This window comes from Condylura cristata, unplaced genomic scaffold (assembly GCF_000260355.1).
Source record: "Condylura cristata isolate star-nosed mole 26May11 unplaced genomic scaffold, ConCri1.0 scaffold00005, whole genome shotgun sequence".
NCBI lineage: Eukaryota > Metazoa > Chordata > Mammalia > Eulipotyphla > Talpidae > Condylura > Condylura cristata.
The window spans coordinates 39,824,495-39,847,492 of NW_004567106.1; the positions used below are offsets into that span (position 1 = coordinate 39,824,495).

Sequence of the window (22,998 nt, forward strand, 5' to 3'; positions counted from 1 at the left end):
ATATATATATATATAAGAAAAAAGGATAATAGTGATTTTCTCTGAAAGATTAAATGATACTGTATCCATTCCATCTCAAAATACCATCACGTGAAATTTGGAATGAAATGGTTTCCAAGTCGAGCATGAAGGAAAGAGAAATGTCTTGAATATACATTGAAAAGCTATTGTGTACATGACGAGTCTTGTGCTTTCAAAACTGCAGGAAACATGGTTGGCTCCTTTGTGCTTCTCTTGAAAAGAATCAAAGGGTAGCTGTATTACTATGTAAAGGCACACTCCCAGTGACTCTTGTTTAAATCTCCTCTTCAGCAGCTGAGTCACTGACCTTGAATTTTAGACAGTGTCAGGGGAGAGCTATACAAGAAGAAAGGAGAAAAGGGGACTTCACTGAATGATGGACGAATGTGTTTAAAGTGAAATGAACATGTCTCCACTGTCCTCTACATTTTCCAAACTTGTTTCTTTGTTTTTAAGCCAACTGCAGTAACTTGACTAAACAATGAGTCACATTGAATTAAATAATGTTTAGATAAAATAGCTGTCTCTTTAGGAAAACACACTATTTCTTTGTTCTTAATGTCTGGTTCTTAAGATTTAAGAATTTTTATGGTATACAGTTTATTATATCTTTCCTGTGCTCAAATAAAATAGATTTAAAAATTCATCACAAGATAGCAGAATTCAAGAATTTTGGTTGGTGGAGGGAATTGGGTTGTTAAAGTCCAAATTCTGTCTTACTGAAAATTGTGGGTGGCCTTTCATCATTCTGAAAGAATCTGGAGATCAAAAAAATTGGCATTTCCTATCTGTTTTCCAGTCAGTAATTATTGGTGTTTCTTTCCTTGTTTAGTTCAACATTTTGTTAGTGCAGTAAAGCCAGACCCCTGTATGAGAATATATTTAAATCACAAAAGTGTGCAGAAAGTTTACTCTGCCTGATTTTTGACTAAAGAGTAATTACATGTGTTTAAACTGCAGAAGATTGAATTGAGCTATCAGTGTTATCAGATAATTTCTAACTAAATGCAGCAGGAAGAATAATAGTTGAATTTTTTCTCAAATTTTAGTCTGTATGTATTTAATAATATTTAGTTAACTATAGTTTAGTTGTATAATACCAAATATTTTATTCTACGTTATTCACTTCATATTGTATCACAAAATAATCTCATTCTTGAGATCACTTCATTAGCATGTAAGTGATCATGTCATGAACTTTTTGAGATTTTTTTCCATTGGAACCTCACGCAATTTAGGGAAAATCCAGCCATCTTAGTATGATATACAAGGAGTTTATACTTTTGCATGTCGCTCCTGTGTGATATTCAAGAAGTTTTTAATTTCTTGTAAATTGATTGTTTCTACTTACAAAAGTCCACCCATATTCTGTTCTTTACCAACTCTCAAGATTTCTAATCATTCTTCTGTCTCCCATCTGAGTATATCTACACAAGCTCTTGTTACTGCCTGATAAATGCTTGTTTATGTATCAACTCAAATTTATCATTCAGGTCACAGCTTATATGTCACACCCATACACAAGGTTTTTCTAACCTCTGATGTAAAGCAGATATCCTTGCCTTAAACATTTACCCTGCCTTTTACTATACTGTGCCTAAATATAGTGACACAACTAATATTGGCTTAATGAAGAAACAGGAATAAGCACTTCCTTTTGTAAAGATTTGTCAGTATTTCCAGTAATACATAATCATTCTTCTCTGATTTTCCCCCCATTTCCTGAATCTTCTTATCCTGTAATTATGTGTGTATCTACATCTACTTTGAGAGGACATATTAAGATTTTCTTTTTATACCTAACCCCAGCTCATACACTTTGCTGAATGATTGAATAAATATGTACCCCCCCCAAAAAAAAAATGTGTAGGGCCTGCTACCATATAAAACATAAGCTTTATGATGTAGAAAACTGGAGTATCAGTGTTTTCTATGGGGGTGAGATGGGGTGAAATAACTAGTTCAGGGAATGGAATCTTGCTACTTTTACTATACATAATCAAGTGCACTGACTAGGATTTCTCACAGGAAGGCCACAATGTAAACAAAGGAAGTTTTATTGAAAATACAGAAATCCAATAAATAATATTAAGTGTCACAGTAGATAGTGTTAAAATACTGTGAAAATCCTTATATGATGGTTCTAATGTGTTTGTTTGGGGGCTAGAAAGGAGTAGTGGGGTACATTGTATTTTGCTGGCATAATGCCATTGTAACACATTTACCTCTGCCCACTGTACGCAATTAGTCTGGAGTATTGTATCTGTTTTTACATTTCTAGTCTTACCAACTAAGGATTTTTTAGTATTAGTGTTTTAGAATATTTCCTCTTAGTCTTATTTTTTGTGTATAATTTTTTTTAAAGATTTATTTATTCATACAGAACTGGGGTACAGGCCAGAGATGCGGAGGGTGAGAGGATTCACCAGGGACAGAGTGGGCAGCAGAACAGGCAGATAGAGGAAGTACACTGCTGAGGGGAGCCGTGGGCAGGCCAGGAGAGGTCTGCCGCACCATGTGGATCTCCTCAGGGCAGGTATCTAATGTATGCTAAAGTGACTTTAGCTTTTTAGTGATGTGCTTTAACCCACTGCCCTCTATTTATAATTTTTAATAATTATTTACTATTGAATATAATGTGCTTTTAAAACTTAAAAACAGGTGGGCCGTTGGGCCCTTCCTGGTGGCGCAATGGAGAATAGCACTACAAAGCTATCAATAGCCACTTTGCCTTGAGTTCGATCCCAGGCTAAGGAGGTGACCCACATGGCACCGCCGACCTCTCCTGTCTCACCTGCAGCTGCCCTTAGCATGTACTTAGTTAGTCTTCCTGTTCCACTCTTTATTTGGTCTCTGGTGAATTTTCTTACCACTTTGCATCTCTGGCCTGTACCCCAGTTCTGTATGTATAAATAAATAAATCTTCAAAATTTTTTTTAAATAATTAAAAAATAGTGGTTTTCCAAACCTTTAAATCTCTACAAAAATAATTATAATAACAATATAATTTTATACTTAGTACACGTATACTAATTTAGACCATTCTGCCATTGTTATTATATTCTCCTCCATTTATTTATTTATGTATAATGTATGCATGCATATATTTATTGCCTTTCTATTATGTTTCTACTGTGGTATTGCTAACTACAAAGAGATACTGCTCTCATCTTGGATTTATTTTAGTACCTTGTCCCAAAAGAGCTTTCCTAGAGCGTCAAAAACCTAGAAAAGCAGTATCATATGAAACATTGCCTCTGCCATAGTTTATCTCTTTGTTTACCTCCCTAGTGGACACTGTAAAACTGAGGGTTCTCTGACAGTGAAACTGTCATTGGTAATGCTGTTGCAGATCATCTATGCATCTATTGCCTCCATAGTGTGGCGATAGGTTCAAATCTGCTTCGTTTTCTCAGAAATTACTTCCTTCTAGCTAGGAAACATTCAGAATATTTGAGATAGTACCTAATTGTATATTCTCCATATTCATGTTAAATCTAATAGTGTGGAGGCTGCTTTTTGACTCATGCTTAAGTTTATTGCATAGGTTCCCAAATAAGGAACCACAGTGGCATTTAATGTCTTTCCAGCTTGCTTTCATGTCTTCCTAGTCAGATTATATAAAAGAGAGACAGAATTTATTATTTTTCAGTTTATTGAATCATATAACGTAAATGGAATGTACCTTTGGTAGGAGGGAATAAAGGCCTTGGTTTCTGACTTAACTTAATTTTCCCAGAAAAGATACAATTTAATACTGTATTATATTTCTAAGATAGGTTTTTTAAAAGTCTTTTGTTTCCTGCCAAATACAGAATAATATGAAGGACTAGTTTTACAGATATTCTTCAGCAGTAGATAACATGTGTAAACAGTGAAAAGAATTATTTTCATGGACATTTTTTGTGCTTTAGGACACATTAGAGGTCATTCTGGTTAATATGTAATCTCATTCTTCCTTGTATTTTGTAGTTGCAGAGTTGAAGATAGGAGTGGGTGGAGATGGGAATGCAAACCAAGCCTGTGTCAGCCAACTGTGAAGCTATAATTTCATTCAACACTAATTCACTAATTCCAACACTAGTCCAACTCCCTAAATATATATTACCTTTTAATTATAAAAACCTATTATCATAAATCCTGATTTTTGAGATTTGATAGCATTTTTAATTGTATTAGTTTATATTTATGATATTTAATCACCAAGATAAAAGATCATAAAACTCAATATAGCAGGCAAAAGAGAGATCGTGAATAACAAAAGCTGTCTCATTATTTAGACATAGTTTCAGCTGCAAAGACATAGGGAAGAGAAGGTAGATCTAAAAAAGTCATACATTGCAGCCTTCACTTCTCAAACCATGGCGTTTAGACCATGATCTTCCAGGTAGTTTTTAAGAAAAGAGAAAAACACAAAGGGTGGTGAACAAATATTAGAAGACTTAAGACCTGACCTCACCTAGAGGGTCAAGGAAGCCTTTATGAAGCATTCCAACTTAAATTACATTGACACCACTGCTTGAGTTATGAGTTGGAGTTAGAAAAAGCCAGAAGGAATCCTGGCAGCTGGAGGATAACATGTACCAAGACTTCTGAAGTAGAACCCAGGAATGAATGCAAGTCTGAAAATGCCAAAGGCCAGACAAGTGAGAACACAAAGAAAATAGACAAATAACAATTGTTGAGATTTTCTCAAGTAAGGTAACCCTGAATCAGGTGATGGCAGGTCTCAAAGACTATGCTAAGAATTTTGGATTTTATACTTAAAGTAAGGGGAAGCCATTTTACACCATTAAGAAGAGGAAACTTCAGAGTAGAATGACCATATAAATTAACATCCAAACCATGAATCTTTTGAGAAGGAAAAGGGAGTCCTATTGACAAATTTTACCTGGAAAAGCAACGCAAATTTTGCTCTCTGAGGCAAACCAGGTTGAGAATCCCCCTTCTCCTGTTTGTGGAATAATACTTCCTCAGATGCAACTCCTGGGAGTTGTATTCACCATTAACTGTTGTCCTTCCCTGACCAAGCTCATTGAATAGAATTATTTTTCCTCATTGTTTCTTTCATCCAGTAGGTGTTTGCTTCCATTTATTATAGTGGGGAGAAAAAGCATGGTGAGGTTGGAGGTATGCAGGTGAAAGAATTCACTAGGGACAGAGTGGAGCATAGAAAAGGCAATTTATTGAACTACACTGCTGAGAGACTCACAGGTAAGAGAGGAGAGGTCTGCACCTGAAAGGAGATTTGAGGCTCTTTTGTACTCTGCCTTTGTGGACTTTCTAACTGGGTTCACAGTTTGCACCAGTTATCTCTTGGGATGTCTGCTCTCCAATGCTGGCTTAGACACAGAAACATGGTCTGGCCTCTACTTCTGCATTCCTGGGCTCAATTGGTTTTTCTGGTCATGGTTATCAGTCTTACGTTTGTCCCCAAAACAATCTTTTCAATTCCCAGATTTATTCAAGCCTCCTCAATGTGCCTGCTGGCTAGAATGGAAGTTTATTTTTTAAATATATTAAATTACACCCCGACACTTAGCCCTTCATGTCCAGCTATCAAAACCTTTTTTCCTCCCCATGTACATCTACATCTGACTCTTAGATCCCTTTTTGATCCAACCTTCCTTGAAAATGTGGTTACTACCGTGTTTGGAGAGTGCTTCCCCTCCAACTCCACTCTAACAGTTTGGTAAAGAAAATTTGAGAGTTGAGGTTATTACTCTACACTTATTACTTCACAGACTCAAATATGTGCTGGGCAAGAAACCCAAGAAAAATTGTTGAGTTGTCTACTTTATTTGAAAAGCATCAGGTCAAGCATTATAACTTCTCTCCTCTGCTTTGAATACTGGATCTCAACTCTTCATTCATTTTTGTGTGACCTTAATTACGTCACTTAAATTTATTGACTTATAGCTTATTTGTGGAAGAGGATTAACAATCTAAGGCCTAACACAGAGACTTTGAGAGCAAATTAAGAAATAAATTTGTAAAGCACTTCCTGATAAAACCACAAGTGATAGTTGTTTGGGACTTTTTTTTTTTTTTAAGAAAAATTTTTTTTTTTAAAGATTTATTTATTTATTCATACAGAACTAGGGAACAGGCCAGAGGTGTGGGTGCGGTGAGAAGCTTCACTAGAGACAGTGTGGGGAGCAGAACAGGCAGATTGAAGAAGTACATTGCTGAGCTTCACCAGAGACAGTGTGGGGAGTAGAACAGGCAGATTGAAGAAATACATTGCTGAACAGAGGGCAGGTCAGGAGAGGTCTGCCAAGCCATGTGAAGGACTTCAGGGGCCAGCAGGGATCGAACTCATGCTGCAGTGGCTTTAGCTTCTTAGTGCTGTGCTTTAATTGATGGGTCACCAGGGAGGGCCCAAGCAAATGTAGTTTTAATAATAAGTCTTAGAAATAAAATTATGTAGTTTTAGTTTGCTGGTTTCATTGCTCTTATCTTTATCTGCCTGTTTTTCCTAAAGGGGCAGGTGAAGTTTTTGACCCAGTTTCAAAATAGTGAGCCTCAAAGAGAGAATGGGTCATTTAAACCTTTTCTACTTAAAATTCTTCAGAGATAAGACGTCCAGGAAAGGAAATTATCCTGTCAATAGCAATATCTCTGAAGTAAAAGATATCCTAAGGATTTACTTTGAAACACATAGATGTGCATTTTGCCTGAGGTATTGTTGAAGTTAAGTCAAGGCAGGTGCCCTGGTGAGTTCCCCTAACAGTATATTAGAATGTAAGTAAGAGTTAGAATTGTACTAAGGGTATGATATATTTTTATTTGTGTGCTCTTATTTGGGTAAGGTATCTTAGCCTGTTAAGATAACAGTTCAATAAATAAGCATTGTATAAATAGCTCAACAGCACATGAAATTTAGCTATAACTAAGAAGTAAATATTTATATACTCCTAATGGAGATACTCCTGGGAATTGATTTTCTATCTAACAATCTTTTTTTGTATATAGTGTATATATTTATAGGAAGTCAAAGATAACTTAGTTTCCTCAACAAATGAATTCCCTTGTAATAGTTTAGCAGAGATCTATGATTCATAAAAGAGAGCCCTAAATCTCTATACTTTTATACCAGGATCACATTTGTTACTGACTTAGTCACTTCAGAATATTGAAGATAACTAAATGGCTTAGCAGAAAAGAAAGGTTAGTTCTTAACACTAGCATAGTGTTAAGATACAGGCAAGATATATTTCTGTATATTACACTATGTTGTGAATGCTACAGCAATTTACTGACTATATTCAGGTAGACCAAGAAGCTTATATTACCAGCATTTATATTTTAGGGAAACCTATTGTTCTCCCAGCCTTGGTTAAATTCTCAAGACTTAACAGTACTTTCCATTAGAAAGAAAAGTCCATGCCAATGCATGCATTGCAGGTAAATATATTGTGCTGCAAATAATCCCTCCAAGAACATTGGCATGGAAGGTATTACAGTAATTTTTCCATTCGAGAAATTATAATAATGCAGATTTCAGGATAGAGAATACAGTATTTTTTTTTTTTTTTTTTTTTCAGATTGTGTCCCAGATTTTCCCAGGTACTTGGGAGACCTACATTGCCCTTGTGGGGCCAGTGCATTTTCTATAAGCACATACACTTAAGCCAGAGTTCCTTCTCAATCAGTTGAGCATATCCAGAGAAACAAGGACACTAGCTGTACCTCCAATGCTGTAAAAATAATGACATCATTAAGATTTAAAGAAATGTAGGACAGTGCTACTCACTGACTCATTTAGATGAGACTAGTAACTGTGATTTCCTTTCATCCTTGTAGCCAAACTGTTAAATCAATCTTTGCTCCAACCATAGCCAACTCACTGAATCATTTTCTAACTTATGTTGGATCTACAGTAAACCAAAGAGAGCATTCTTCAGTCATTTTTTTCCATAGATAAAAAAAAAAATGCTCAGTGCTTTGAACTCATCTCTTTATTCTAAAGAAAGTTTTGGGTTTTGTTTTGTTTTGTTATGTTTTTCTCAAGACCCACAGTTCAGTTATGTCTACTAATAGCAAATTGAAAGTACTTAAAACAAAATAGCCTTGACTTCTAGGCTTCTAAAAGGGTACTTTTAGAGTAAATCTTCCTTGTTTAACAGCTGTCAACTGTCGATGAACTGCAGGTAATTACTTTGAAGATAGCTTTATGGCTCAGAAAAATAGACAAAAATCCTTGGACCAGAAAGGTCTTAAGTTAATGTAGTTATTTTTTCCTTTGGTATTTGAATTAATGCAAGAAAAAAAAATAATGAAATGGGTAAAGAAGAGAGCCACAATTATTTGTTATTTGCAAGTTAAATCCAGTTGACTATTTTTCTCAGCTCAGATCACATCTTGGTTTTATTTCAGTATGGATTAGAAAGAGAAGGGAAAAAGAAAAAAAGAGGCCTTTTAAAAATATATCAAAACTAAAACCATGGTGATCAGGAAAAGATAGTAGCTAGAGCTTGTGAACACTCAAAGGATAGGTCAACTTTTTACCTTTCTACAACAAAAAAATGAAAACCTTAAATCAAGGTGCCTAAAAAAATGCAAGTTTTCATCTTCTATATCAGAAATAGTTCTATGATAGGTTACTTCAGTGATTCAGTGATTTCTTATAGAACTTGTCTTTTTTCTCCTTAATTACTTCTAACTACTTTTGGCTGGAAATCTTTGTAGTTGCAACTACTGAACGTAGTTGCTCAATGCCATTGTTTAGAGGTAGGAAAGAAATCAGCTCCTTGTTTGGTTTTGTTTTGTGGCCAGTTTTTAGGGCATAAAAGAAAGTTTCCCTTTAGATCTTTGTGATTAGAAAAAGTCACAAGGCCTGATTTAAACTTCTCATTGACTAGCATGATGAGACCTTGCAGATTCTTATATTTCTGTCTGAAGCTTCATGTCTTGCTCTGTGTCATAACAGAATATTGCTCATGTAACCCTCCTCACTACAGGACAGGTACTCTTTTAATTACTTGATATATGTTAACAATTTAAACTTTGCAGCACCTCTGTATGGAGGCACTATTACTATTCTGATTTTACAGATGAAATGCTAGAGTACAGAGAGGTTAAGATACTTGAAAGTCCAGAAATGGCAGAGGCAGTATCAGACTCCAATACTTGGGTCCCAGAAATCATGAACACAATCATAGCTTTTCAATTAATTAATTAGTTAATTATTGCATCTCAGTCATATTCTTACAGAAAGAAATCATACAACTAACTGCCTTTCATAAGATGAAATGCAAACTATAAGACACCCAGTGTTTTAGGAGAAATCAAGACTTCCTGTATCTTAAGCTTTTATTGGAATATGTATTTTCTCTCAAGTTTTGAGATTTTGATTTTTCCTACTTCAGCAATGTACTCTCGTCTCACAGGGTTTGACTTTTTTTTCCTGAATGATATTCCATCCTCATCTTGCTTTGCTCATGAAGAAAGCTATTCTAGTTTCTAGGTCAGTGGCACCACCACTGCCAACGGTGTTCCCTGTCTATGAATGATTTCTAGTGAGGTTCAGTAACTGGGTCAACATGCTGCATCTCAGGTCTCCTGTTTCAAAATATGTGTCCTCTAGTCCATTGTCACTGCTTAAGTCTTATTCCCAATATTTTACTGAAATATTTTTCTAACTTAATGGTTTCTTTTACACAAAGAAAATCCTATATTTTGCTGTCATTTTCTCGACAGAATATCAGACATTATGCTTTAAGATCAGAGGTTACTATCTTTAGGGATTCAATTCCTTAAATAAAGGAAAAAGTAGGAAAATATGTATTTTATCTAACAGCATGTCTTTGCTATCTATTACTGATACTATTTCAACACTAACTATAGTAATTAGAATTTAATGAATTAATTGAATACTTTGTCATTCATTTCAAATACTTACCTGCATTAATTAAATTGATTTCCCTGGGATCTCTGTAGAAGTTACTATTAAGTTGCTTTTTACAATTGAGGAAATTAAGGTCTAATAACTTGTTAATGTTGCAGGAAGTTTGGAGTCACAAGTTGACTTCATAATCACTATGCTGCTACATATCATTTTCAGATTTTTTGCTGGATAAAATGCTATTTGAAGGAAATTATGGAAGACATTTTGTATTGGTGAACCCCGAAAACAGATCAAATTTGTGACTTCACATATTGCTTATAACCCTCATGCTCACAGAATATATACAGTTTCATAGAAATCGTTATAGTTTCCAATTTTGGTTTACAGTGAACTATAGCAATATCAAAACTTCTAGAAATATATTTATGGTTGAGTGACTAAATATTAGAAATAGTTCATTATTGAACAGTAATTACCAAAAGTAGACCTTTTGTTGTTTGTCACTCACTTAAGTTCATAATCAAAAGAATAAAGAAATTCTGAACCACTCCACAGAAAAGTCTTAAATCATTCAAAAGAGCACTTTGAAAATTTCTCATAAAGATTATTGATTTTTTTATCATCATAATGTATGTGTGTCTTCAAAGTTTAACTATACAGTTACGTACTTAAAATAAAGGAGTTAAATAACGAAATTCACTGATCGTTAAGATACTGTCTGCTGCTAGTAGGTATTCTCAGAGTAGTTTCCCCGAATAAATTGCAGTTGAGTCGATGTTTACTTAGATGCTGTCACTGCACACTTTATTTCACACAGTAATATTTTGGGAGAAAATCTTGCAGACAGGTATAAGCACCTTCGTTCTTTTTCTTCTCTCCTCTGAGCCTACACAAAGGTAGATGTTGGAAAAGATGAGGATGGTTACAATAATCACAGCACTCAACACTCAATTCTAACTACTCTATCGCTAATTTCCTTGCTATAGCTTACTGCGACTTGTCCACTCTGAGTGAGCAGTCACAGGAATCGCCCTGACTTTAGATTGCGATGGCGATGCTCCGGTGCCTCCTCATACCTCCTCGGAGGATGAGGGTTCTCTGCAGATTCGGTTCAGGCGCTCTGGGAAAGTTCAGTCCACAGAGATCTCGGGTTCCAAGAGCCGTGCCACGCTAAGCAGGTGTAGAAGGCAAAATCTCTTGTCCAGGCTCCAGGGCTTTGAAGACAGTCTTACCTGTGCCACACTAGCCAGCTCTGAAGGCAGAGTCTCAACTCCAGGCTTTATGGCCTTGAAGACAGAATCTCCCACCAAAGGCAGTATATAGGCTTGGAAGCAGAGGCTTGCCCGGAGGCAAAGTGGCATTGCTTGAGGGCTTTGTCTGGGCTCATAGGCACCTTTGGGCACTACAAAGCAAGACTGAGCAGAACGCAAAGGTTTTTATACTCTGCTTCTACCTTATCTATCTTAACCACATAGGCATTACCTAACTGGGTAATAAATATTCATAAACCTTCATAAATACTCGTTAACACATATTTCATCATCTTTCATTGGACCTCATTTTAAACAGCATCAAACTTGGAATTTTCCATAAATCAGGTCTCCACTGATAACTCTGATAAGTCTGGGACTTGGGGTGTCTTCCCATATCTATTTAGCATGGGTTGTCATGTGTCCTGGTACCATCTGACTTCGCTTCTACATGACCACTCCCTCAGGTGCTTCTACAAGCCGATGATACCATTGCAGATGACATTGGTCACACTCTGGCCCACAGAGAACTGAGTCTCTGTTAGTAGAGATAGATATGCAGTGGCCCTGGTGGTGTGCCAGACCTGCCTGTGGGCAGCTTTTTCCCCATCATACCTCTTATACTGACAATGTAAAAATTCAGAACATCTGATAATTCATTTTTTTTCTTTTTTTATACATACCTGCCTATAATGACATTTAAGTGACACTGCATTTCTAGTGAGGTGTAATGAGTAGGCTTACTTGGAAATACTGTGTAGAAAATATATTAAACTAGCTATAATCATACTGAGAAGTATAATCAATATTTTGAGTTAAAAATTATAATCCTAAATGATGAAGGCAGTTTGTCCAATAACAATATATTAGAAGAGGCTAGGAAGACATATACATGTAGTTGGTTTTGGTTTTTGTTCAGTATGCTCATTTACTATATTTTTTGATTGATCTCTTTTGGCTAGTTTTGACCTAATGGCAGACAGTAACAAAAATGAGTCATCACAAATGTCAATTTGCTATACTGTAGTATTATCAAACTTTGACATTGCATTTATTGATTTATATATATTTTGCTTCAGCACAGAGACAATAAATAAAAATGTCCACTAACTTATATCTAAATTAAAATTGATTTATTATTGTAAGAGGAAAATGTATCTTGATTGTTTTGGTTAATATTTCTATTAAAATTCATTAAAATAATTAAATCATAGAACCAAGTTACTATAGTTTCATTTGTGCTGCTTATTATTTCAGAACTTCGAGAAACGAAGACTTCTGAGTACTTCAGCCTAACCCACCATCCTTTGGACTACAGGATATTATTGATGGATGAAGATCAGGACCGGATATATGTGGGCAGCAAAGATCACATTCTTTCCTTGAATATTAACAATATAAGTCAGGAACCTTTGAGTGTAAGTTTATCATTTTTATGAGAGCACAAGGGCAGTGTTTACCTAGATGCCATGTCCTTAAAAATTGCAAATATTAGTAAAATGAAAAACTTATGTATTTCATCACAATAGAAAATAGCTGGACATTAGTAGTTATTTCATGAACTGAAAATATAATAACTGCACTCTCCCCATTTAGTTATATAGTTTTTAATAGCCCAGGGATTCTTATGGGGATCTTTGAAACTAAATGAAAACTTATCTATACAAATGTATACACAATCCTGTATATATGTGAGAAAAAGAGAACCCATGGGTGACATGAAAACATTATCAGGTTGAAGAATGAACTATGTTCTCATTTGTATATAATCCAAGAAGGTCTTGAAAGGAAAAGCTACTAGGTATATTCTTATTTGAAGATTATGGACTAATTTTATCTTTTTATTTCACAAGAAGGAAATAAATTGATTTCACTGTAATAAAATAATATAGATTAATTATTAAGGTATTGCAGTGAAAATAATTTATCATTTTACATATGCACAACAGGCTGACAATTTAAAAAAGTTCATCATTATCAGCGATGGGATGACTTAGAATGCTAGCACATTACATCAGGGAAGGAATCTCTTGGATTTCATTTATGTTATTTCAGGTTTTGAAGTTCTTAGGAGTGCTTGTTTTAATTAAATTTACCAGCCCAGTTATGTAGATTACCAGAAATAATATTAAATTGAAATAAATATATAAATGTAAATTGATTGTGATATAAGCAGTTATAAAAACTGTCATAAATCTAATGAAGGATAATATACATTGTATTGTGCACATTAATAATGAGCTTATTTTAATATTACACCATTATTAAATTGACACATTATTGAAAGACATTGATTAAAAAGAAAAAGTGATGGAAGAAATAATGTAATTGTTAGAATAAATTAAAAGCATTGTTTATTTCATGAAATGAAAGAAGAAGCAATTTGAAATAGAACTATAGAAATACCTTAAGTCAATCAGTTCGCATAAAGTAAATGAAGAGCATTGAACTGCCACATACAAAAGTGAGATTATGCAACCTTTATTTTCTTCTCTGAGCAGGTTTTCTGGCCAGCATCTGCAAACAAAGTCGATGAATGCAAAATGGCTGGCAAGGATCCCACAGTGAGTACCTAAAAATCTCCAAACTTAAATATTTGATCTTTGAATTCATGTACCTTGAATGCAGCCAAATGTGAAATAAAGGATGTTGGCATTACAAATCCTCTGCTGGACACATGGTAAAAATGTAAATGTAAAGAGATTGGAGCTCTCAACCACTGTAACTTAGGAATTCCTGACTGGGTAAAAATGTCTTGCCTTGTATTCATTATTGCACTCTGACACTTCTCATGATGGATTTCAGTAATAATCCCTGTTCCAAGTGGATTCAACCTGCAGAATTCTCAGCAGGCTGCTGAAATAATGATAATGCTAGTTTCTGGAGCAGCTCCCAGATAACATGTGGGCTTTTCCAAAGACTGTTGGCTAATGGGTAGTGGTTAGTCGGCACATTCCAGAGGCATAAATCACCAATGATGACTGGTATCTTTGTTAATTAAAAATAACCATAGAAACAAAGTCAATGCAGATAGAAATGTCAATAAATGTTCAGTGAACAACACCTATACAGGTTGTATTCTTTTAGGTGTTATATTCTATATGAACAGGCAAGGAATTCAATTCTATTGATTCCTACAAATGACTTGCTAAAACTTAAACACCATTCTTTTTTAAAATGGACTAAGTCACTAATGTACACGGTCATTTAATATTTATAATGAAGCAAAATATTATTTCAAATTTTGTTTCAAATCTTGACAATATAATGGAGGCAAGTATCTAAATCACTGCTCTTGCCTGAATAATTTGAGAAAGAAGTTTATTTTTTCTTTCAGTTATTCAATCAACAAATGTGATAGACTACTGATTATCTTGCATTGTGTTAATTGCTAAAGATGTAATTTGTAGCAAAAAGGGCACAGTTCTGTGGCTGTCATCAGACTCAGCTAGCTGTTGTGTACAGAGGTTTGGCAGTGAGAATTTCAAAGACATCAGATTAGTTCAGACAACAAAAACAGTTTGTGAAATGAGAAATTGTGCAAATGAAATTTTTATTTTTATCTCTCCCTTTTTTTTTAACAATATCACATTCAAGGTCTGAAAAGGTCTGGCTCAAGGCAAGGTCATGAAAGACTCTATAGAGCAGGAGCTCTGTGTCTCATTAGAGGGTGTTCTTGGCACAAGAGCTCAACAGAATAATTCAATTATGAATCAGTTTCATAATTCACCTTATGAGAGGAATTTTAAAACTAGCAATAGGAGCTAAAAGGAGCTTATTTACTATCTACGGGATCTGTCGGGCCATAGTCTAGACTGAGAATTGTGAAGAAACATACAAAAAGATACAGTACAGTTACTACTAGGGAAACAGCTGTTGAATGAAGTTAATGGGGGAGCTTTTGTTTCCTTCTAAACTGTTATTTCAGTAATTGTGCATGAATTAAACTGTTTTTTTTTTTCCATTCACTAGTGCAGAGATTTTTCTTATTCACATGTATCCAATCATGTTTTGACTTTTGCTAAGGTAATATTCCATGGCTGTATAATTGCTGATTTAATTGTTCTTTGTTCAAAAGGATTTTCATTTCCATTCATACATACTGCCTACTGTGGGCAGAATATGTAGCATTTAAATACCTTTGCATATTTTTCTTTCAAAAAATTGCTGTTGATTTTCTAAAGAATCTCAGCCAAATTATTTTATATTTTTGTCCCTTTGGGTAAGGCATGGCAGATGAATAAAATCGGTGATGTTTCTGGATTAATTTTTTTGTACTGTATTCATTATGCATATATTTAGAAGTATATTTTAGTTAAATTGTTCTGCTTTTAAATATTATATTAATAATCTATTAAGCAAAAACCTACTGCAATTTCCCTCTATGTATTCTCATTACTCATGCCCCATTTATATCCAATTGAATATTTTATTTGTACTCTAAATAAGTTTAACTTAAACAATAACACTATCAAATATTGTCAAACATACTCAGTGAAGTAAGACCATAAGAGATCACTGAAAAGGCAAGTGGAATTATACACATATATTTAAACATTTATGTGTTATATGGACACAGTGTCAAACCTGATTTATTAATTGTAATATATACTAGTTTCCCTATTTCCCTATTTTCTTTAGGAATAAATTCATCAAAATACCTTAATTTATTTCACAAACCAAAGAGAAATTGGCAAAGTAGAAAAAAATATAAGAGCTGTTGAATTTTCTGTTGCATTTCACTTATTCACCTGCAAGGCAGAATATATTTTGTAACACATGTAGCTTTAAATTATATAACTAATACATGTCCAATACAGAAATCATTGAAGGACTACAAAAATATATAGAAAACAACAAAATATAATGTATTACTAATTCTTTGATACTGGAGCCTTAACCTTGCTGTGCTTCACAATTTATCCTTGCAATGGTCCTATATATACTAAGTATTTTACTGGGTTTTTAAGATTAATGAACTAATATTTTTAGACAACAGTAAACACACAATATATAGTGAACACACAACAAGTTGTATATTACAGTTAATTAAATAAAATTGTATTACCTAACATATTAGCTTAAAATTTTATGGTATAGTCTTTTTATATTTTATTATTTGACATATGTATGTATGTAAATAAAATGATACCTTATCATGCCTATGTTAGCAGCCTAATTTTTTATTTAGAATTCTGCCAAGAAATGATTTTGAAAGAGAATTAAACTGTTGAAACATTTGTGATACTGAACTTCACTGTAATCTCATTCTCCAAACCTTTCATGGTTATTTGCTATGGTCAGGACTAGGACTACATTCTATGAGGATTGAGTTGACAATTGCAATAGAAAATTCATATGAGGGCCCTCCCTGGTGGCGCAGCGGGCTAAAGCATAGCACTGACAAGCTAAAGTCACTTTCGCATGAGTTCGATTCCTGCCTGCCCCCACAGGCACCACATGGTGCGGCAGACCTCTCCTGACCTGCCTGCTGCTCCCCTCAGCAGTGTACTTCGTAGATCTGCCTGTTCTGTTCCCCACTCTGTCTATGGTGAAGCCTCTCTCCGCCCCTGACCTCCGGCCTGTATCCCAGTTCTGTAGGCACAAATAAATAAATCTTAAAAAAAGAAAAAGAAAAAAAAAAGAAAAAGAAAATGCATATGAAGGAATCCAACTTTTGTGGTTTATTATGTGCCAGACACTACTCCAAGAGCTTTATTAGTATATTGCTCACAACAAATGCCATTATCACTGGTCACAGATAAAAGGATAGAAGCAAAGGAAGGCTAGGTGAATATCTCATATTCAAGCAGCAAGTAAAAAGTAAATCCAGAGTTTGAACTCAGGTCATCTGGCTCTATGAGTTACATACTTACAATCACTGACTGCTGCTCATCTGAAAACTGTGGCAGAATGACAGACAAACTTTAACTGCTTCACTAGTTTCACCACACAATGATTCTCTATCCCCTGCAGGCATTTTTCCTCAAGTAAATCCTGCACTGCCATGCCTCCATTTTTGAATTTGTAATCTTTTCTTTTGGAGTTGTTTCCTTATGTTTTTGCCTGTCAACTTCTCTACTTTAATCTCAAAGAACCTGTTCAAATGATGCTCCCTTTCAGTCCTATATACCCAAGACAACACTATTCTTTCTCTCCTCTGTTCTTTCATAAGCACATTTTGAAAAATATAACCCTTTTGTAGTATCTACCAGTGCCTGATGTACTATGCCTTCCTTTCTCTGAAAGCAGAAATTGAAGCTATTCATTGCAGCATTGTAAGCACCTTGTATAATGTTTGCATAGAGTGAGCTCAGTAAATATTTGGTGGATAGAACTGACAGGATTGCAGTGGTCTAGCTGAGAAATGATGTGGACAGAACTAAAGTACCACAATGGAAATGGCAAAGAACTAGAAAATGATTTTCAATAATTAACTGGTTTGTTTTTCCCTTTGTGTTCTTATATGTGGATAGAGAGTAAAAAAAAAAAATGTGTCATTGATAATCAACCCCATTCTTATAGAAAAGCTGGATAATGGAGGGAAGCTTGGTTAAAGTCTCAGTTCAGTTACTTATTAAACCTATAATACTTCATTTACGTCTTTGAGACTCAATTTGCTCCTCACTAAAATAGAACTAGTACTTTAATTAAAACCATGCTAGGGAGATTAAAGACAACACCAAAGGATTAAAGCCTCTTTAAACATTAATAGCTACTGTAAAAATTCCCCTCTGACAACTATCTATAGTTAAATGTATGAGATTCAGTGTATTAGACACATCTGATTTAACACATTTGAAAATTTGCATTGTCTTTTTCTGCCTATGTAATCTCAAGGAAGTTAACTGAAAGTTATAAACCTCATTTTACTAAAAGGGGTTAAGATAAATATTGAAATCCATTCAAAATGCCTAAATGGCCTAAGTTATGCTCAATAAGTGTGAGTTAGAAAGGTGAAAAATGAAGCCTTCTGACAACAAATTGCACTTATATATTATAAAATGATTATTCCAATATCTGGCATGTAATAAATACTAAACAAATATTCACCAGAATTTGCACATATTTAGTATGTGTGGACATATAAACATTCACATGTAACAAGTATAAGTTGTATTTAAAATGTAAAAGAGATATTAATGATTTTTTCTTTATGAATATCAATGCATTATGGTAAAACCTTCTACAAAATTCAGGACATGGGGTTGGGTTGAATTCAGGTGTTATGGAAAAATATTACATGCACAATCACAAAATGATTAAATTTATGTGAAAAACAGGTTTCATTGATCAAAGATCCCTTTAATGCAGCCATATTACATACACATCTATGCTTTTTCTCCAGTAAACCATGTTGTCCTTTGCAGTTACATAACCAGTTTCCACTAACTTCTATAAATAGGTGTCTAATCAGTTTTCACTAACTTCTATAAGTAGGTGTCAGGATAAAGTGATACTTTATATTTAACAAAAATCCTCAATATTCTAAAATAAAAATAAAGTGTATAGTCTGATTCTTTGAAGATTAATTTATTTGACAGAAGAGGTAATGATTGATTACTTGATAATGAAAATCCATAATAGAAACATCTGTATAAAATTACTACATATGAAAAGTATATACTAGCTGACAACTAATAATGGTCATAAAACTAGAAAATATGAAATAATATTGACTTTAAGCTAAACTTAACTTCTACTTTAGCAAAGTTTGTTTTGAAACTTTTCTAATACTACAAATAATAAGTATGCATTGTACAAATTAATAAAATACATAGTATCTGGGAGCAAAAAATGTTTTCAGAGCTCCCATGGTAAAACCACAGTTTCCGATTCTTAATTTAAAAAATAGTGTCTGATTATGAAGTCAATTATAATAATGTTCCTTGCAAGGAACATTGTGAAGGAAGCAAATTTCAATCTGGGCATTAATTAATTTTTTGTCAGCAAAGGACAGTGAGTCTAGCAAATGTGGACTGTGCTTTGATAAACTGAGTTACAGAGTTCTGCATTTGGTGCTAACCATGCTCAAGTAATTCTGCAAGGTCATAGTCAACTTACAGTTGCAATTATTGTATTTCACTGAGTGAATAAATGCCCTTTTCAGTATTTGAACTCAGAGCAGGTAGAAAAGACTTTAAGGATAAAGGGAAAAGAGATAATGGCTGCATCATTTCCCACAGAGAATGTGCACATTTTGTTTAGAGTTTGTTAATTTTGTTTAAGGTTTGATTTTCTCAGCAATTATGAAGACAGTAGTGTGTGATTGAGTGCTAATGATAATACAGATTGTGTAAGAGCAAAATTTCGTTCAATACAAGTTTTTATAATACATGTCTACTTAGATAGTGTTTTGAAGGAAGCTTGAGGAAATTGTCATACTTTTCAATTTCTTAAGTTAGTCAGGTAAATGGTAAGCTTTAGGATATAAGCCTTGCAGCATATTAAACATTGAAATAAGGAGAGACATATTTTACTCATTATCTAAAACTACCTTCTTCCTGAAATAATGGAGTAAATCATATTGTTCTCTTACTGTATCTTAAAAGGAAAAATGATCAGACAGGAAAAAGAATCAGTCACACTGAAAAATATCACTTGATGTCAGTAGGTTGCTAACTACTTATTTACCTATTCTTTTAGCATGGCTGTGGGAACTTTGTTCGTGTAATCCAGGCTTTCAACCGCACTCATCTGTATGTCTGTGGGAGTGGTGCTTTCAGCCCCGTATGTACTTACTTGAACAGAGGCAGGAGATCAGAGGTAAGTGCCACAGTCTTTCATTCTTAGATTTGGTGTCAATACAAAGATTTCTTAAAACTCGATTTTAGATTAAAAACTTAGAAACAGCATCAGTATTTACATGGATAAGCATAATTAACATAGTTATTGTATATAATCATTTCTATGTGTTTACACATTTATTAACTTATATTTATATTATATATAAGTAATTATATTTATGAATGGAAAGTTGCATAAGATAAAAGGAATGTAAATGTAATTTCATAGTTACTTAGAATTTCAGGCATTTGTGATATTTGCTCTAAGTTATAGAAATATTATAGTATAAAATTGTCTTCTTAAATCTGCTTTAAATTTATCTTTCAAAATTTGGTAAACCTTATGAGATACACACTTGTATTAAATGTACAAAATAGAATGATAGGTGCTGTTGTGAGAATGAAATTTATAAAATGGTATATTTTTTTTTTATAAAACAACATTGGTGTATACTGGACTATTTCATCTCTATTCTTATGTTGGTTAAAATGACTTGGGGTTCTGTAAATAAAGTCTTTTGTGAAAGTCAAATATATAGCAAATGAAGAGTCAAATATAAGGCCAACTGAACTTCACCTATGATATTAAGTTTTATTGATCTAGTTCACAATCATTAAAAAGAAAACTATACATTAAATCAGAGTTTTGCCTCATTCTGTTAGTCAAATGAGTTTCTTTACTATTAAGTTAAGAAATAATTATATTAGTAAGTATTTTAAAAACTGTATTTTGAAAACTTAGTCTAAAAATCCACTCTTTAAATGAAGTCTTAATTCAATTTTTATACATTAAGCTTATTTTAAAAGAATATTGCTACTGATATATCTTATTAACTTTATTTTTCTTTAATGAGGATCACTCTACTATAGTACTAATATAATTTAACAATACTTATTATCTTATCTATCGTTAATATTTTTCAGACATATGATTTGCACATAGATATTTGTTTGGGGAATTAAAAATCACTATAAAAGAGTAATTAAAGCTTAGCCCTGAATTGAAACATTTCCAAGTGTTTCAAGATGATATGAAATATATAAAGTCTTCAGGAAAGTGTAAATCTATGCTTTTTGAAAAAGTACAGTTGGCTGCATTGAGCTTGTCATTACAACCACATGCCTGCGATCAATTGATTAAATAAACTACTGCCCCAGACGTCTGTAATCTGTCAGACACTCCACTGAAGACTAAGCAGTCACTGTGCTGGCCAACAATAGCATAGAATTTTTCAGAGCACAGAATTCAAGTAAAGTCTTTTTCCCATGTGCAAACTGCCCACTATGCACTTCAAGGCTTAATTGGAAAGTCTGTCCAAAATATAATCTTTGGAAAACCAGCATGGATTATTTTTCAATCACTTGTTAAATATGAACTACTTTAGTCTCACTTCAAAAAATATGTTTCAAAGAAGAGGCATTTCTATTAGTTAATCTCTTTAAATAAGTAATGAAAGGGTTATGAATTTTAAGCTTTAAATAATTTCCTTGATAGTAAACTTAAGTCAAATGGTTTCACAATAGTAGTCTTTCAATGTAGCTATAGCTTTTATAAGTCATAAAATAAAGGTAGAATGCTGAGCATTGTTATGTAATGCATTTGTTTTTCTTAATTTAAGATAAAAGTCAGCCAACACACTTGACCACATGATGAAGACAGCTAAATTTTGAGATACTTGTCTTTCTTATTCATTACTAATACAGTATTTTGTAATGACCATAGGTAATATTTACTGCTCAATCCTTGTATTTGTGCTGAGAGAGAATTTTTCATGTGTTTAACCAGTTTGGAAATGAGCCATTTTATTTCTGAGACACTATTCCACTACCCTTTAACTGGATGAATATACAATATTTATCTTTGGCATTGAGAAGTTGAAGATGATTCATGTATGTACATCTTCACTTTCACAGCAAAGTAGGTATCTAGCAACTGAGCTAAGAAGTTATATTTGATTATAGTGACAACAGTCACCAGTTGACAAGAATGTACTTGAAAATTTGGCTACTAGCGAGGAAGTGTTGGTGATCATGAAATCTATACAATATTGGATTACCTCATGCAAAATGTTTAATTTTTGAGAACCAGCCATAGAGAATATAAGTATTCTCTAGATTATGACTACAATGAAAAGATTGAGAATATAAGGAAGCAATATTTGGAGGGAAACATATTGGAATTAAAAAGAATAGGATCTGAAGTTGTTAGCAAAGTCAAGAAAACCATACTTTTTTTTTTTCCATCTGTAGAGTTAATTAATTGAAGAATACTATTTTTAGGACTTCTCCAGGATTGAAAACTGTTGTTTCTTTCTTTAAAAACTGTAGTCCCTTTTACTTCAGGGATGTCCTGCCAATGCATTAAGCTTAATGTAATAGAAATAAACTAGTTGTATTTTTTCTAAGTAGTCAAACTTTAGAACCATCTTTGTCTTCTTTACTTCCCAAACTGTTTCCAAGTTGTAATTGTTAAGCTCTGTTGATTTTCACTTTACAAGTCCTCTTGTAAAGTGCATCTTTATACTGTTGTAACCACTGAGATCCTGGCATGTCAAATTACTATTACTTAAATACTGGACTATTAAAATAGACAATATTTGAATCCAGTGGACTTTTTAAAAAAGTATTTATTTATTTATGCATACAGAATTGGGGTACAGGCCAGACATGCACAGGTAGTGAGAAGATTCACCAGAGAAAGAATGGGGAGCAGAACAGGCAGATCGACAATATACACTACTGAAGGTAGCAGAGGGTGGGCCAGGAGAGGTCTGACACACTATGTCGATCACCTCCAGGGCAGGGATTGAACTCATAAAGAAGTGGCTTTAGCGTCTTAGTGCTGTGCTTTAACCCGCTGTGCCACCAGAGAGGGCCCCCAGTGGCCATTTTTAGCTATCATTCTTAGTCTTCATTGAACACAAGGACAAGGTAAGGCCCAATGTTCTCAAAGCAGTGTTATATAATCCTTTCATTTCCATAATCGAAAATATTGAATTTGTGTTTCCTTTAGGATAGTTTTGAAAAACTTTAGTTTAATAATGAAGGTACTCCTTCACCTAATGCAACTTAGAAAAGTGGTAACTTGTCT

The 22,998-nt window shown here is 33.8% G+C and overlaps 1 protein-coding gene across 1 annotated transcript in view; it reads left to right on the forward strand.

The window, feature by feature from the left end:
* Positions 1-22,998, forward strand: part of SEMA3C (sema domain, immunoglobulin domain (Ig), short basic domain, secreted, (semaphorin) 3C) — a 141,289-nt gene that overhangs the window by 66,032 nt on the left and 52,259 nt on the right. Inside the window, exons 3-5 of the mRNA XM_004676892.2 lie at positions 12,379-12,539; positions 13,623-13,685; positions 19,768-19,887. Coding sequence (XP_004676949.1) covers positions 12,379-12,539; positions 13,623-13,685; positions 19,768-19,887 — 344 coding nt within the window. The remainder of the gene's footprint in view (positions 1-12,378; positions 12,540-13,622; positions 13,686-19,767; positions 19,888-22,998) is intronic.